This window comes from Alosa alosa, chromosome 13 (assembly GCF_017589495.1).
Source record: "Alosa alosa isolate M-15738 ecotype Scorff River chromosome 13, AALO_Geno_1.1, whole genome shotgun sequence".
Lineage (NCBI taxonomy): Eukaryota > Metazoa > Chordata > Actinopteri > Clupeiformes > Clupeidae > Alosa > Alosa alosa.
This window is the reverse complement of record NC_063201.1, coordinates 9474708-9492024: the sequence shown is the minus strand read 5'-3', so window position 1 is coordinate 9492024 and position 17317 is coordinate 9474708. Positions and strand designations below refer to the sequence as shown.

Sequence of the window (17317 nt, the reverse complement as noted above, 5' to 3'; positions counted from 1 at the left end):
TTAAAATATATACTTAAAGGGAGCAAACACAGAGCTGCCTCACTTCAAAGCCCTGCAGGCGTCCTACATTCATCATGTCGTTGCATCGTTTGGGGACGATACACATGACCTCCACTGCTTTCTGCAACACACAATACACACCTTCAGAGGGTACTCTTACAACCCCAGATGTTGTAGAACAGAACAGAAGTTCATCCTAACATAAAAAAAATCACATTCCAACAATCTCACTGAATGATGCAGGAGGCCATCTTCCTTTTTATTCTTCTACTTCTGTTGACTGTGTGTACTGTGTACAGTTCTAAGTTCAATGCTCAGATTAGCGAGTGAGATTGCTGTGCAGATGTGCAGAGAGAATGCATTACTCAGAGATGTAAATGTGTGTGTGTGTGTGTGTGTGTGTGTGTGTGTGTCTAGGTGAGTGTGTGTATGTGTGCGTGTGTGTGTGTCTGTTTGTGTGTGTATGTGTATGTGTGTGTGTGTGTGTCTGTGTGTGTGTCTTTGTGTGTGTGTCTCTGTGTGTGTGTCTGGTTCAGGGGCCTCACCTCCAGCTCAGTGCAGTCCAGACCAGCCCGCTGGGAGAACTTCAGGAAGTCCTGGATGGGGAGGAGGAGGAGGAGGAGACGGGAGAGGAAGAGGAAGAGGAGAGGGAAATCATTGAGTGAACATAAACTACACCACCAGCAGGGAAATGGAAGTTCTATGGACACGGTTTAATGTTATCAGGGCCTAGGCCAGAGTTCAGGTGTGGGTTGTGTTGCTCAAGATGCGAAAATATTGAATTAAAAATGAAATACAGTTATTTCCTGTGTAATAGCTGCAATGTGTACAAACCGCAGGACAAAAAAAGCAAAATAATGCATTATCTGTGTGGGATAATTTTTATTTTTCTCATTGAATGTTTAGTATACCTTATATACACGTAGTGAAATCTAATTGTCATCTCCTTACTCTGACCCTTGTGTTTTCTGAAACTCCTATTTTGGAATGTTTAGTTAAATTAACCCCTGTGTCACCGAACTGTGGGTAACCCTCAGGATGGGGGGGTCGTAAACATTTCTTATCTCTGTTAAAATAACAGATGGTTAAGTGACCACTGGAGGGTGACAACTTGTGATTTTCCATGGGTGTGGGCTAAGGGTATAAGAGTTGGCTTCACCCACAGATGTGTGGGCTTGTTATTTGACATTTCATGTGGGTAACATGCTCCCGGCGTCGTGAATAAAGCTGCAGTTCTCACACCAGTTGTCTTGGATTCATTTTGACCACATCTGCACCCATGTATTATGAATCAGAATCAGATCAGTGTTTTATAAAGAAGAAGGAAGAGAAATGCTGTTTATGAACCTTGTATAAACCTTGCTTAATAGTTGGGAAATTATGGGTATGTAATTATATGTAATTATATGTTGGATAATCAATATATAATTGTAATATTTACTGATGATAACTGAAGGCCTAAACATTTTCTTTTCTTTAAGCCCTGCGTACGCATATGGGAAAAGGCTGAACGGAAGAAAAAAACACTTGTAACTGAGTCAGCACTAACAATGTGGATTGAGCAGAGCGTTTGTCCATGCACTGTGCAGACTCAAAGTTCACCTTATCTGTCTCTCTCTCTCTCTCTCTCTCTCTCTTTCCTCTCTCTTCTGTAGGTGAAGCACTCGGCAGCACAGGTGAGATGCTTACTCTGAGGAGAGGTGCAGCTAAACAGCTGGCTCACCTGGGACAGGTAGAAAGGTCACCTTGAGCAGGTAAGAAGCTCACCTTGAGCAGGAGCTGGTACTTCATAATGCGCTGAACAGGTTTGATCAGGAGGTCTGTAACGCGTAGCCTATGACCCAGCACCTGCCGCAAGCTCTGAAAGACATGAAATTTGCACACACACACACACACACACATGCGCATATATACGCGGGCAGAAACACACACACACACACACACACACACACACACACACACAGTACAATATATAGTATGAGCATAGACTACACACATAGTACAATATATAGTATGAGCATAGACTACATAAAATGTTGACACAGCATGCCATATGAACTAAATAAATCAGTAGTGAACTATGCCTTACCTCAAAGTAGGTGTCTATGTATTCGGACACAATATGCTCTGATTTGGGCTTGTTCTGGCAGTAAACCACGTACATCTGAAGCCGCCTCTCCTGCATGGATCAAAGACTATGTCAGGCCAGTCGCCATTGCATACATGGTGATTGCTTCAGAAGTGCCATGTAAGAGCACTATGCCCAAAATTATCAGGTGCAATCTGGTGAAGATTGAAGCAGTTGTCACCACTTCTATTTGCTATAATTGCCACATAAACAGATCTATATACAGTATATGCCATATCACTTATCACTAATGCTCTTTGGAAAGTGGTCTGTGTAAACAGTGACTGCGACCTTGGTTTTGAGATGGTAGAGCCACTGCTTTCTATCCTCTCCTGTCAGTGATGTAAATATGATGGCTGGTGTGGTGTAATACCACTGAGCCACTCTCTCTCTCTCTCTCTCTCTCTCTCACACACACACACACACACACACACACACACACACACACACACACACACACACACAGTTCTGAGAGGTTTGATGTCGTAATGTCTGGGCGCCTTCCAGGTGCCGTACCTGTTTGATGAAAAGGGTTGCCAGTCTGTCAGGATTCTCAAGGCACCTCTCCAGCTCAGCCAGGAAGTAGCTGGGAGACAGACACCACATGAGCAGCAGACAGATGCAGCAAAAATATAATGTTGCAGTCAGGGCAGCACTTTAAAACTTGAGCTGATGCCCACAACATTAGCTCTCCCCTCTAAGCTAATATAAAAATAACAGTGAGTTCTTGTGGCAACAGACTCTGGAAGAAGTCTGGTCTAAGTCCACACTAAATCTGCCCCCAGGCTCTGAAATTATAGACAGTAGGATAGATAGTTGATTTCTCTTCACATGAATACAATTGTATTTGGAGTAAAGTGGTTGCATGTTAATAAGAACAGTTTTGCTATTGTCCTGTCCAGGGTCATGACACTACTGTTAGGGAAGAGCCCATTCAATAGTGTCCAGTGCTGTTGCGAACTCTTACTCTTTGTGCCAGTCGAAGATCTGGTGGATGTTCCCAAAGATGATTTTGTCCTTGCCTTTCATGTCGTCAGATACTCCATCCTCATTCATCTTCCTCATGTAGCCCTGGAGACAGGGTTACCATGGAGACAGTTAGCGATGACACAGTTACAGTTTTTTCTGATTGCTTAAGCACATTTTTTGTAACTATGGCTTTTTTTGCAAAACTCTACACACAATTGGCAAAACCTCTCACCCAATCAGCAAAACATTGTAGTTCTCTTAAAAAGCTAACACACCTTGCTTAACTCTTCACACCTTCAGTAAAAATGGTGTTTTCAGATCTAACAGTAAACACAAGCCATCACAATAGTAAGCACACAATGTGCCAACAACACACTGATGGTATTAATAAAAACACATCTGGCTTTTGCTTTCTCTGTGCACAAGGTAGACTATGTCAGTTTGAGGTCATACTTTTGTCATAGTTCTGTAAACATACAGGGATCCCAACTTCAAGTATTAGTGTTTATTTACACACATCAAAACAAACACAAGTGTGTTTTTCCAAGTCAAAACACAAAATAGCATTTCACTGAGACAAAACAAATCAGTCTACATCGGGTCGTCTCTCTCAAAATTCTGTCTACATCACATGCAATGTCCTAGTCCAAGGCACGGAAAAAAATATATTCTGGAATGACGATCCAGGCCTGACATGACAATATCCCCACATGTAGACTGTTTTTTTGTCTGTTTTTTTCTCTTCTCACTCTTCCTGCTCACTCCATCGTACCCATTGTACATTACCTGTGGCTTATTTATAGTGCTTAGGCTGATTGCAAAAGTGAACTAATTATCTAAAACAGTTTTCACATGAGAAAGTGTGCCAGAGAGTTGACAAAATAGTGTAAATAATAGCCATTGTGCCTACAGTTGTGCAAAGTGTGTGTTACAAAATTGCAAACTGAGTGCAAAGCAGTGTTTGTGCTTTTAGTTTTGCGAACTCAGTGAGTGGTTTTGCCATTTGTGTGAGTTTTGCAAAAAAAGCCATAGTTACAAAAAATGTGTTTAAGCATTCAGAAAAAAACTGTAACACCAGTGCCAGGCCAAGGACAGTAATGCCGGCCCTCTCCACCACTTGACTTTGTTAATGGAAACTCCTACAAAAGTGTGATGGGTTAACGCTCAGCGTTCACAGTTACAGTATGCATGGTGTACCATGTGTGTGCCAAGTGTGTGTGTGTGTGTGTGTGTGTGTGTGTGTGTGTGTGTGTGTGTGTCAACTTTGTTAATGGAAACGCCTCTGTCAGTTTTTAGTCCACACTTTAAAAAAAGGGTCACAGTGGCCTCAAACCACATGCCAAGTGATAAACTGCCACCACATAGAAATAGCACAGCTATGTTAAGCACAAAAGTACATTTCACAACAGCGTTTGGCGCAGTCGAAAACATCACAGCAGACTTTAGGGCAGTGTGAGAGGAGTTTACTGTAACATGAGCTGGCACGACAGGAAAAGATCAACACCAACCATAATGCGATAGTGTAGTATTCTCCACTCTGTGCTAGATCATAACCAACCATACTCTGATAGTGTAGTATTCTCCACTCTGTGCTAGATCAAAACCAACCATACTGCGATAGTGTAGTATTCTCCACTCTGTGCTAGATCATAACCAACCATACTCTGATAGTGTAGTATTCTCCACTCTGTGCTAGATCAACACCAACCATACTGTGATAGTGTAGTATTCTCCACTCTGCTAGATCAACACCAACCATACTGCGATAGTGTAGTATTCTCCACTCTGTGCTAGATCAACACCAATCATACTGCGATAGTGTAGTATTCTCCACTCTGCTAGATCAACACCAACCATACTGCAATAGTGTAGTATTCTCCACTCTGTGCTAGATCAACACCAATCATACTGCGATAGTGTAGTATTCTGTAGTATTGGTGTAGGAGGGGATAGACGTGAGACTGTGAGGTAGTGGTGGTGTGTGTTGCGTTGCGTTGTGTTGGGTTGGGTTTGCGTTGCGTACCTCCACCACTGAGCTGAGGTCCCTTACATAGTCTCTCTCCGTCTCCACCAGCTCCAGGAGCACGAAGCTGAGAATGGAGAGAAGAGAGAGAGAGAGAGAGAGAGAGAGAAAGAGAAAGAGAGAGATGTTAGAAAGAGAGATTGATGAAGGGAGAAAGTAAAGAAGTCAAAGAGAAAGAAGGAAAGAAGAGAGATTTAAGTGTGATGGGTTAACGCTCAGCGTTCACAGTTACAGTATGCATGGTGTACCATGTGTGTGCCAAGTGTTTGTGTGTGTGTGTGTGTGTGTGTGTGTGTGTGTGTGTGTGTGTGTGTGTGTGTGTGTGTGTGTGTGTGTGTGTGTGTGTGTGTGTGTGTGTGTGTGTGTGTGTCAAGTGTGTATGTGTGTGTGTGTGTGTGTGTGTGTGTGTGTGTGTGTGTGTGTGTGTGTGTGTGTGTGTGTATGTGTGTGTGTGTGTGTGTGTGTGTGTGTGTGTGTGTGTGTGTGTGTGTGTGTGTGTGTGTCAAGTGTGCATGTGTGTGTGTGTGTGTGTGTCAAGTGTGTATGTGTGTGTGTGTGTGTGTGTGTGTGTGTGTGTGTGTGTGTGTGTGTGTGTGTGTGTGTGTGTGTGTGTGTGTGTGTCAAGTGTGTATGTGTGTGTGTGTGTATGTGTGAGTGTGCGGCTGCGCGCTTGTGAGAATGCATGTGTGTATATCACACCAGGCCGAATTCTGAGATATGTGTTTGTGGGCTAATGAGTGTAATTATGTCAAAGGGAAGTGTTGCTGACACTTCATCACCATCACAGACTGACCTACTATGAGAGAGAGAGAGAGAGAGAGAGAGAGAGAGAGAGAGAGAGAGAGAGGTCACAGGTCATCAGCCAGAGGATAGATAGAGAGAGGGCAAAAGGGGAGAGATCATACTGTCGTCTCTTCAGGAAGGCTGTCTTGCGTTCGTCCGTTGCTGGGATGGGGGGAGAGGAGGAGAGGAGAGAGTGGTTGCCAGGGTAACAGGAAGGGTTATGGCCATCAACTTGCTCATCCAGAGCCACACACACACACACACACACACACACACACACACACACACACACACACACAGAAATAGGGCAGGATAAAATAAGGGTAAAGGGTGTCACGGGTAGCTCCTAACTGTGCAACTGCTAATTATACATATAGAGCACAGAGGAGCCTGTGTGTGTGTGTGTGTGTGTGTGTGTGTGTGTGTGTGTGTCTCACCATCCTGCTCTTCACCAGTTCCTGGATGGCGCTGACCAGCTCCTCTGCAGTAGGGGGGTCTGGGTTTGTGAGTCTGGTTGCTGGACGCGGAGGGATCTTTGGGTTGAGATGAGCGAGAGAGAGAGAGAGAGAGAGAGAGAGATGCACTGTCAATTTGCTATAAAAGGGGGACATATGTTGCTATAAAAGGGGGACAAATGCATTCATCACAATCTAAACAGATAAAATCTAAACCTACACAATCACCACATCAGACTTCTATGGCATACACTATACAATGACATGCACACACACTTTGATCACAAAGTCTGCATTAAAACGCTGACTGACAGGATGTCCAGTTTTTCCCACATTCATCACAAAGACATGACCTTCTCTAGTCACCTTGCATCTGACCTCCTCGTTTCAAATGTTTACATCCACCACATCAACCACAAACACAGTTCCATTATGTCACCTTAGGTAAGCAGCTAACACTGGCCCAGATCTGTCTCTGACCCGGCCCAGACACGGGCCTGATCTGTCTCTGACCCGGCCCAGACGCGGACCTGATCTGGCTCTGACGTGGCCCGGATTGGTCGGTCTGTTAGCTGTTACCTGGGCCAAATAAAGAGGTGCTGCACTGTGTTGCTCACCAGTGTGGTTCGGTCACAAGCTCCTCATCTCCTAGGGTTACATATGGGGGCGTGGCCTCAGGACGCAGCAGCAAATAAGAGAAGGGTGGGCACTGGGCAGGGGTGACTACAAACTAACAACGGACAGGGCAGGGGTCGCGTGGGAAAGGACGTATGAGAGAAGATGTACAGTAGCATCACACATGGCAGAGAACAGCATGTGTGTGCGTGTGTGTGTGTGTGTGTGTGTGTGTGTGTGTGTGTGTGTGTGTGTCTGTAATGAGCAGGACACACACAGCTCAAAGGGCTGATCAGTCACTCAAACACACACACAAACAAACAGATAAGGGATAACAGATAAGGCTTTACTATCTATAATAAAGGGACTGGATGACTTGCACAGCGTTTGAAACTGATTCAAACAGAGACTGAACTGATCTTAGACATGTTCACTTGGGAAGATTAAGACAACTAGGTTGTGATTGGTGATGGCGGGACAGAAGGATGAGAAGTGGAGTAAGACAGAAGGAACAGGACCTCAGAGAGGACAGGAGGCGCAAGGAAGGAGGAGGAGGAGGAGGAGGAGGAGGAGGAGGAGGAGGGCTAGATGGAGAGGTATGGAAACTGTGACAGCACGGACGTGGAACAGAAATCCACGTAATGCTACAGTTACAGGAGGAGCAGGAGGAGTGAGCAGAGAGACACAAGACAAAAGAGATGCATTAGTGATTAAAGCAAAGAAACATTCATTCACCCTGCAAACAGCTGAACCCAGACTGGTGAAAGAGCAGAGCGTGAGAGTGCAGTGGCCATCTGGGGTGTAAACACCAATCACGCCGTACAACATGAATTGTGGCACGTCCACTAAACACCTGTGCCAGTGAGCATTCAGTGTGAGTATGGTAAGGACGAGTGTGTTCATTTTCATGGGGTCAACGCTGGATGAGTTGCTAGTTTGTAAAGGTGTGTGTGGTGTGAGTGCAAAGTGAAACAGAGTAGGTGTGTGTGTGTGTGTGTGTGTGTGTGTGTGTGTGTGTGTATTTGCAGGGCTGTTAGTGATATGTTCTGTGTGTGTGTGTGTATGAGTTGTGTGTGTGTGTGAGAGAGAGAGAAAGTATGCATATGTGTGCATGTGTGTGTGTGTGTGTGTGTATTACACTGAGCATTACCTTGTCCTCCTGCGAGTCCTCCTGCAGCAGGCAGTGCTGCTGTATAGCCATAGGGGGCGGTAGAGGGGCAGCCTCAGAGCCCTCCTCCCCTTCCTCCTCCCCACAGCTCTGCAGCCCCGAGGAGGACGACTTCGACAGAGTACCACTGCACACAACTTCATCTCGGACTCTCTAAACAGAGACAGGAACAGACAGAACAGAAGGAGAGTGTGAGAGAGAGAGAGAGAGAGAGAGAGAGAGAGAGAGAGAGAGAGAGAATATGTTATCTGTATGTAACACTGGCTTTGGCAACACTGTATCCAAACAGTCATGCTAATAAAGCTCCTTTGAATTGAATTGAATTGATAAAGGGAGGACACAGAGCGGAAGAGAGAGGTAGAGAGATGACTACATTAAAACTTATGAAATTTTATAAAACTTTATAAAAGTTTCTCCAAGTTCAAATACTGAGTTAAGTTATTAAGTTATTCCTATAAGGGCTGCTCAGAAGCCCTCTAAACCCACAGCTAGAATGAAACAGAATGGGGGAAGAGAAACAGTGTTGAAGTTTTTTGAAGGCTTTTGAAACAATAGCTGGAATTTTAAACTTTATTTTAAACTTTTAGAACATGGGAACTGACATGCAGGAAAAAGAGAGTGAGAGATAGGGAGAGAGAGAGAGAGAGAGTGTGTGTGTGTGTGTGTGTGTGTGTGTGTGTGTTGGGGGGGGGGGGGGGCTGGTGTGTGCATTGAAAGAGACAAAGACAGATGGGTGTGAGAGAGGGTGTGTGCAAGAGTGAGACAGAGAGTTAGTGTGTGTGTGCAAGAGAGAAAGAGAGAGACAGAGGGAAAGCAAGTGGTGTGTGTGCTAAATGTGTGTGTGAGAGAGAGAGTGAGAGTGCTACTGGACACACACACACACACACACACCTCCTCTGTGTTGTCCTCCTGTGGTGTGGTGATGGTGACATGCTCGGCATCTCGTGGCGAACGCGCTCCATCCCGCCCACGCCTCTGCTTGCTCTTGCGCTCATGAGCGTCGGCCCGGCCGCTGCTTAGCCTCCGCACCGGACTGCTCAGCCACTTCCTTAGCGATGAGCCTGAACGACGGTTGCCTGGGGAACCACCCGAAACTCCGCCGTCTGGACTGGAGACGGACAGAGAGTCTAGAGAATGAGGACGAGAGAGAGAGAGAACATGAGAGATGGGACAATTTGGGCTCTCAAAAGGGATAAGTTGTGTGTGGGAGTGAGAGATGGGACAGTTTGGGCTCTCAAAAGTGAGAAGTTCTGTGTGTGGGAAAATGAGTTCTAGACCTAACATCTCATCCCTGTCTCGGACACACACAAACAACACACGTAAACAAAGAAACATAAAAATAATTGGAATCACCATTGGTTCTCTTTTCTCTACAGAATGGAGAAACCTCACAGACCTCACCTTTACTGACCTGACCTCAGCTTGGTATAGATCATGCCCTGTACTTACACAATCTCTTCTTTCTCTCTACTGTCTATGATTCCACATGGTGGTCCATTTTTATCTACCATCTGGCCCTGCTCCAGGTCTTGCTGGTGCTCTACAGACATTATGTAAAGATCTTGCATAAGTCGCTGCCTGCGTGGTGACTGCTGGACTCCATAAAGCATAAGACCCACACATTCTCTAGTAGTCCCCAGAGAGAGAAAGAGAGAGAGAGAGAGAGACAGAGAGAGAGAGAGAGAGAGAGAGAGAGAGAGAGAGAGAGAGAGACATACGGTAGAGGGCTACAGGTGGGGGGCTGCTACTGGGTACATAAAGCACAGTAAACAAAAAACAACTACTGTATGTTCACAGACTTGTATTTATAGGTCTTACATACACCATTTCTACATCTAGACATTAATGAATACCAACATTTGACACATTTCACATACAGTACATCAACATTACATGTAAATGCATTACAGTGCAAGTACAGTGTCATTAATGACTTGTGTAATAATGTAATTAACACAAAAAGAACATCCCCATAAAATGAAGTGTTGTCTTTGATAGTTTACAATAATGAAGTTACTATTTGTCCAGGGGAAAAAAAGAGAGAGGGATTAAGATCAAGAGATTTAGCTGCGTAGCCTATGTCAAGTCCTGCCAGTTAGCCTGACCAATGCCACTGAGTGCCAGATGTCCCCACAACAGAGGCAGATTGGTAAACAGCTACACTCATGCTTCTATGACAACACAACAGCTTGCCTGTTAGCACTTAGCAACGCTTAGCAGCAGGCAATCTATGGACATAGCATCACCATCACCAGAGCGCAATAGGCATTAGCCATTAGCAGAGGAGACTAGCATGCAGTACGCACCCAAGTCCAGGAGCCAGTAGCGGCATCCCTGTGAGGGTCCATGAGTTGACCTCATGAGGAGACAGAGCTGGTGGCTGTCCGCAAAGCCATGCAAAAGAGCGCTGATGTCAGAGGTGCCACCACCGAGTGGGCATTTATAAACGGCAGCAGCACAATGGCAGCCGACCGCAGAGAACAATGGAGAGTTGGAACATAGAGTGTGAAAGAGTGTGAGTGGGAGAGAGGGAGAGATAGAGAGACAGTCCGCAGGGATGGGCTAGAACTTGGCAGTACAACTAAAGAGGGAGGCCATTCTAATACTCCTACTCAGTTGGACAGACTCTCTCTCTTGTTCTCTCTCTCTCTGTCTCTCAGACTCTTTCTCTCTATCCTTCTCAGTCAGTCAGTGTTAGCTCTGCCTTTGTCTGCCAGTCTCTATACACCTCTCTATACCTCTGTTTTTCTGTCAGAATCTCTTTGACAGAACTCTCTCAGTTCTCTAAAGTGTTAGGCCCTCAGAGTTGTCAGAGTTCCTGTTCCTGTCTCAGTTGGGTTCATAGCCAGACAACAGAAGAGATGAACAGAAGATGACAGAAGTTGTTATCATTCTCAGCCTTCATGTGTTACAGGTTTAGATCCTTACAGTCACATCCACCAGCTACAGACAGCAGATGCGAGTAAGGTTGCCAACCGTCCCGAATTGTGCGGGACATCCCGTGTTTTGGGTGATTTTGATTTGTCCCGTCAGGGACAGCACCATTCCCGATTTTCAATCACAGCTCATCGGCCTTGTTAACTTGTCAATAGTAGGCTACTGTAAACGCACCTGGAACAAAGTGTCCAGTGCCGCCGCTACCACGCGCATCTCACACTGTGCGCACGGCACCAAGGGACAGAAGGGGCATCACAATTTAGCCACAGAAGCTTTACTGCAAACTGCTTTTCACTCTTCTTAGAAAACGATTACAATGTCAAAATGCAGCAACAGCATCTTACATAAGGATGATACTTTTTGGGTCCTCTCAGTCTCTCTATTATGCAGCAGATCTAACTTGAACGTTATGCTACTCGTTTTAATTGGGAACGAGAGGGAGAGAGGGTGGAAGTTTCCAGCTGGCTTGTGATTGTTGGTAATTGATTTCACCTTTTTAATATAAGAAACTTTTAAAAGGAAATCATGAGAACAACAAAAACAATGCGAGGAGATTGCGGAATTATCCGGTTCACACTATGCTACTGACCATTTACAAAATGTGAGGGCACTTTGACATAGGCTGCACGCACTGTAGTGTTGTCACGATACCAAAATTATGACTTCGATACGATACCTGCCATAAATATCACGATGCTCGATACTGAAATGATACTACGGCGAAATCCTAAGACTCATACCTCCTTCAAGTGCATTAAGTCATTTGTGTTGAATTCGGTGCACTTTTGTAGTGTGCAGGTCAATTCTGGGTTCTAAACTATTTTTTAAACTAAAAATAGTAGGCCTACTTTGTGTGATTAATTCCTTTATTTTTTGTTATAGTTCATTTACATTGTGTTGTGTTTTGCCAATAAAGTAGCTTTAAATAGCCAAACTAGGTTAGATCAAGGTCAGTGTTGAAATTACTGCATACAAAAAAAAAAAAATTTTTGACAGTTGCAAAGGGATAAATGTGAGGATGGTCTTCTTTGCGCCCAGTGTACAAGTACGACGTTCCAACCACTCAGGTCTTCGTCAGATAGGCCTACACCATTACCTGTTGCAATATGTCTGTGTGCATTCCTACATTAGCCTACGTCTATTTCTTTGATAACATGATTTGCTACCACGTAACAATAAGCCGCTATTATTATTAGGACTCAACACGCTTTGGTGGTATTATATGCTGTGGGCTTTAATTAGCGCATTTCGGGTATCCTATCCTACATCTGGGTAATAATTATTGAATTGGTGAGTCTTGAAGTCTTTAATAATCCGTTTCCCTTAAACTAAGCATTTACATGAAGCACATGATAGGCTATGCCAATTGAAACACTTTCCACTCAGATAGCTACCAGGTTCATAATTCACTTTTAATTGCAAACAGAAAATATCTAGCTAGCATCATTACATGCTTCTATTTCCACAGGAATGAAGGTTGTTTACACCAACTTAATAAACTTATCATTGTGCTATAGGCCTAAATGTGGCACAAACAATGTTAGAGTTTGTGGAATGACCATAGGCTATATTTGAATGGAGCTGGCAAAATATTATGAATAATATTTTGCCAGCTCTTAAAGTGACAGTACACCATTTGTAAATAAGTTGGGGGAGGGGGGGGATTTAAAGTGAAGTGTCCCTCATTTGGGGTTGAGGAAGTTGGCAACCCTAGAGGCGGGACACTTTCAGACCAAACAGGACTCCACACTAAGGATTCTGCACTGCTAGCACAACATGCTAATAACCATTGTCATGCATTCTAATCCTGGCAACACACATAATGACAGAATGCATATGTTACTCTACTCTACTCTTGGTTAAATGGACACATACTCTGTAGCCTACTGCCATTAAGTCTATCCAGTGCCACAGGCCACATATTATGCTGTTGATGTTAAATATGTGAGCTGGCACAGATCTGTGCTTTACGGTCATCTGTAAGGCCTCTCACATTTAACTACACAGATCTCACCCAGTCATTCATTTCACACTTGCTCCAGCACAAACAGCTGGCTGGCTTACTAATGTCCCTCGCAGGCTGCCGTACTTTAACCAGACAACAAAAGCGATGTGAACATACATAGCAGACCTCAATCACAAGCACTGTGCAGGATGCTAACACTTAGCAGGAGCCCAGTGCCGTAGCAACAGCACCAACAGCTGACTGAACTGACTTTGTCACTGCAGCAGAGGGACAACAGCTCTGCTAGACTGCAGAGATAGCTGCTTACACACCTGTCAGTCATGTCAGACAATGGGAACTTCAAGTGTTAGCAGCCACATTCCCTGGACTGCCTGTTTATCTTTATATGCAGTTATCACATCAAGTGCTTCAACCATAAACAATGTTCCACTGCCAAGACATTTAAACACTGTATAGTAGCAGCAGTAACGATTAACTGATTGAGATGATGTGACAATTGACAGCTCAACTGACAGCTCACTGATTAATGCAATAACTGACCTTGCTAGCTTGTTTGCTTGCTTAAAGGAACCATATGTAAGATTTTGGCCAAAACTGGTACTGCAATCACTTTCAAATTACTGTAGAGCGGTGTATCCCCTCCCCCTCCCCCTCGAGATTGCCAACCCGGATGCCGAAACACTACTGACTTTGTGATTAGTAGATAGGTGGAGGGTGGCGCATCAGGCCAAAACACAACATGACATGCAAAACACAACATCAACATTAGTTGAGGGCTGCAACTTAACTTTTTAAATGACAATATCCTGGCCGGACTGCTGTTGTCAGTGATATAAGTATTTGAAATGAACATGATTTCTTAATGTCTAGTGACATATCAGGGCCATTTTATGATTAATTGAATTACATTTCTTACATACGGTTACTTTTACTGACCTTACCTTAATAATTGACCTTGCTATCTTGTCTGCTTGCTTAACTGACCTTACCTTAATAACTGACCTTGCTAGCTTGTCTGCTTGCTTAACTGACGTTACTTTAATAACTGACTGGTGGCCTTACTGCATGCTTGTTTGTTTGATTGATGAGTGAGCAGCTGACTGATTGATTGATTAGCTGAATGGCTGATCGACAGACAGTCTGGCAGGCCTCACCTATACTGCTGTGCAGGTTCTCTGTGCAAGCTACACAGTGTGTGAGTGTGTATGTGTATGTGTGTGTGTGTGTGTGTGTGTGTGTGTGTGTGTGTGTGTGTGTGTGTGTGTGTGTGTGTGTGTGTGTGTGTGTTTGTGTGTGTGTGTGTTTGTGTGTGTGTGTGTGTGTGTGTGTGTGTCTGTATGTGTGATGTGTGGTTGTTAGAGAGACAGAGAGAGAGAGAAAGAGAGAGAGAGCAACACCTCCCTCCCTTTCTGAGAATGAGGGCCAGATGTATGTACATTTGCGAACGTAGCGTTATCAGTGTCATGGACAAACTGCAGATTTGCGAACGCTGTCAGACCCAAGTTTCCGTTGCATTTATCAAACTAGTGTAAACTGCGCTAACTGATGACAACATTAAAAAGAATCAAACATTTAGCGATCATGAAATTATACCATACATGATAAGATGTCAACAAGCAGGGGAGATAATGAAGATCAGTAGTTTTACTCAAAGCACTTTCAGTATAGGATAGTAAAGGAAAGTTTTTGAAACGTGAAAGTGAAAGTAAGACATTCAAAAGGCCAACAAAGTTAAGGTTGCTTTTGAATACAAATACTTTTACAAAACTGGTGCTCTAAATAGCGATTCTGTTGTCTCTTTGAAAGGTTCTCTTATTGATGCATTGAACTGCAATTTGGATTAACACCTGCTTTTACAAAGAGGAAGTATTTAGGCGCAGAATAACTCTTTCAGGAGCAGTCTTTGTACATACCCCGGGAGGCTCTTTCCCCCTCCCATCTTGAGCTAAACTCCCACTTTCCCCTGGATCCTCCCATGAATGCATATGCATGACACGAAAAACGCAATTAGCTATGTTCAGCTCCTGCGACAGGCAGTTTGCGCTTTTACATCATTGCGATGTAAATACCTTTGTACATACCTCGCAAAGATTTTACACGCACGTTGCGAAACAAATACGCCTGAAGTGGGCGCAAACGTGTTAGTACATCTGGCCCTGAGTCTCAGTTCTGCAACTCCTCAGTGTTGACAATACAGTGGGCGAGTGAGAGTGTGAGTGTGTGTGAGTGTGTGTATGTGTGTGTGTGTGTGTGTGTGTGTGTGTTTGTTTGTGTGTGGGAGTGTGTGTGTGTGTGTGTGTGAGTTTGTGTATGTGCGTATGTGTGAGTGTGTGTGTGTGTGTGTTTGTGTGTGTGTGAGTGTGTGTATGTGTGTGTGTGTGTGTGTGTGTGTGTGTGTGTGTGTGTGTGTGTGTGTGTGTGTGTGTGAGTATGTGTGTGAGTGTGTGTGTGAGTGTGTTTTGTGTGTGTGTGTGTGTGTGAGTTTGTGTTCTTGTGCATGAGCCCTACCTCTGCTGCTGTGCAGGTCCTCTGGGGTGGCGGTGCACTGGGTGAGGGGCAGGTAGAGGGAGCAGCGTGGCACCAGGCCCTCCAGCGTGCCCCCTCCCTCTGAGCAGCGCACACGGCACCAGTCGGGCCGCTCGGGCATCCCGCCCATCAGCTGCAGACGCTGGCCACGCCGCACGGTCAGCTCCCCCCCGCTGCTCGCAGAGAAGTCTCGCACCACCAGCGCCAACTCACAGCCCCCCGACACCTGCAGGACACACGATATATGCACACACACACACACATATGAACACACATACATGGTGTGGCGCACAACGGTTTAGTTATATGTATGTTGAAGAGCACAAATAAACTAAATAAAAAAGCCTGTAGATTAAACTGACAGGTGTTTCTTGGAGTCCCTTAGATATTCCTGGCACACACACACACACTCACACACAAATACATACAACCCCTCACACACACATAGGTTTGGTAGAGCACAAATCTGATCCAGAAGACACCAAAGCACAGACCTGACCTGCCCTGAAGAGAACAGGCCAGACCCACTGGCAATGTGGACAACAGTGACCGGCAGAAAGACATACCCATTGGTAGTGTGGCAGAGCCAGAATGTTCACCAGTTGAGCCACAGAGCCTTTCTGTTCCATGTCAGCAGACGCCTTTCATAAAAACCCAAACGACAGCACTAAATCTGGCTCCTTACGCCCAGGTCCATCTCAGAGAGGACACAGTCAACCACAGCAGACCTGCACTGAAAGCCCAGTCCTCTGCTGCAGACCTGCACTGAAAGCCCAGTCCTCTGCTGCAGACCTGCACTGAAAGTCCTCCCTCCAGCTAGGCAGCCCAGAGAAGACACGCACCCTGGGGACGACCCAGCGGTGGGGGAGCCCAAGGAAAGCTACAGCAGGAGACGACCAGAGGCATGAGAACGGCTAGCGGAGAGAGGAGACATGAGGAGAGGAGAGAAGAGGAGACACTAGTGGAGAGGAGAGGAGAGGAGAGACTAAGAGAGGAGAAGAGCGAAGAGGATAGGAGACACTAGTGGAGAAAAGAGGAGAGGAGAGGAGAGACTAAGAGAGGAGAGGAGAGAAGACACTAGTAGAGAGGAGAGGAGAGACTAAGAGAGGAGAGGAGAGAAGAGGATAGGAGACACTAGTGGAGAGGAGAGGATAGCAGAGGAGAGACTAAGAGAGGATGGAGAGGAGAGACTAAGAGAGGAGAGGAGAGGATAAAAGATGAGAGGAGGACCAGAGAGCAGAGCAGCAGGAGAGAAGCCTGACACCTCATCCATTGCCACGACAACAGTCTGTCATCGATTCTCAGAGCAGTGAGGATGAGACACATCAGAATAGAGAGGGTTGGGTGGTGGGGGTGACAGGAAGAGGAGAAGGAGAGATGAAGAGAAGAGAGGAGAAGAGGAGAGGAGAAGAGATAAGTAGATGATAGGACAGGAGAAAAGAGAAAAAAGGAGAGGAAAGGAGAGGAGAGGAGAGGAGAGGAGAGGAGGAAAAGAGAAGAGGAAATAAGATGACATGAGAAGAGAGGAGAGGAAGGTAGGAAGACAAAAAAACTGACAGATGATGGAAAGCAAAGGAGAGATCAGGATAAAGAGAGAATAGCTGATGCAGTTTTCCACTCCAAGACCTTGGGACACAAATGTTCTTTTGCTTGCTGCCCATGTTCTTTTGCTTGCTGACCATGGGGCTGACCATTCAATGAAAAAACAAGAACCTGCTGTACCAAGCAAGTGTGAGGGTGACCAAAG

The 17317-nt window shown here is 45.1% G+C and overlaps 1 protein-coding gene across 6 annotated transcripts in view; it reads right to left on the bottom strand.

The window, feature by feature from the left end:
• The window catches only part of triob (trio Rho guanine nucleotide exchange factor b), an 89632-nt gene that overhangs the window by 6026 nt on the left and 66289 nt on the right, over nucleotides 1–17317 (bottom strand). For 4 of the 6 annotated variants that reach the window (XM_048260429.1, XM_048260431.1, XM_048260430.1 and 1 more), the window contains 12 exons: nucleotides 15553–15796; nucleotides 9033–9268; nucleotides 8124–8294; nucleotides 6341–6436; nucleotides 6026–6150; nucleotides 5121–5187; nucleotides 3096–3199; nucleotides 2645–2714; nucleotides 2090–2179; nucleotides 1768–1860; nucleotides 546–596; nucleotides 44–121 (listed from right to left, as the gene is read on the bottom strand). In XM_048260429.1, coding sequence (XP_048116386.1) covers nucleotides 44–121; nucleotides 546–596; nucleotides 1768–1860; nucleotides 2090–2179; nucleotides 2645–2714; nucleotides 3096–3199; nucleotides 5121–5187; nucleotides 6026–6150; nucleotides 6341–6436; nucleotides 8124–8294; nucleotides 9033–9268; nucleotides 15553–15796 — 1425 coding nt within the window. Of the gene's footprint in view, nucleotides 1–43; nucleotides 122–545; nucleotides 597–1767; nucleotides 1861–2089; nucleotides 2180–2644; nucleotides 2715–3095; nucleotides 3200–5120; nucleotides 5188–6025; nucleotides 6151–6340; nucleotides 6437–6975; nucleotides 7618–8123; nucleotides 8295–9032; nucleotides 9269–15552; nucleotides 15797–17317 lie in introns of those variants that run through there. The other 2 variants (XR_007195436.1, XR_007195437.1) reach the window with 2 other exon arrangements.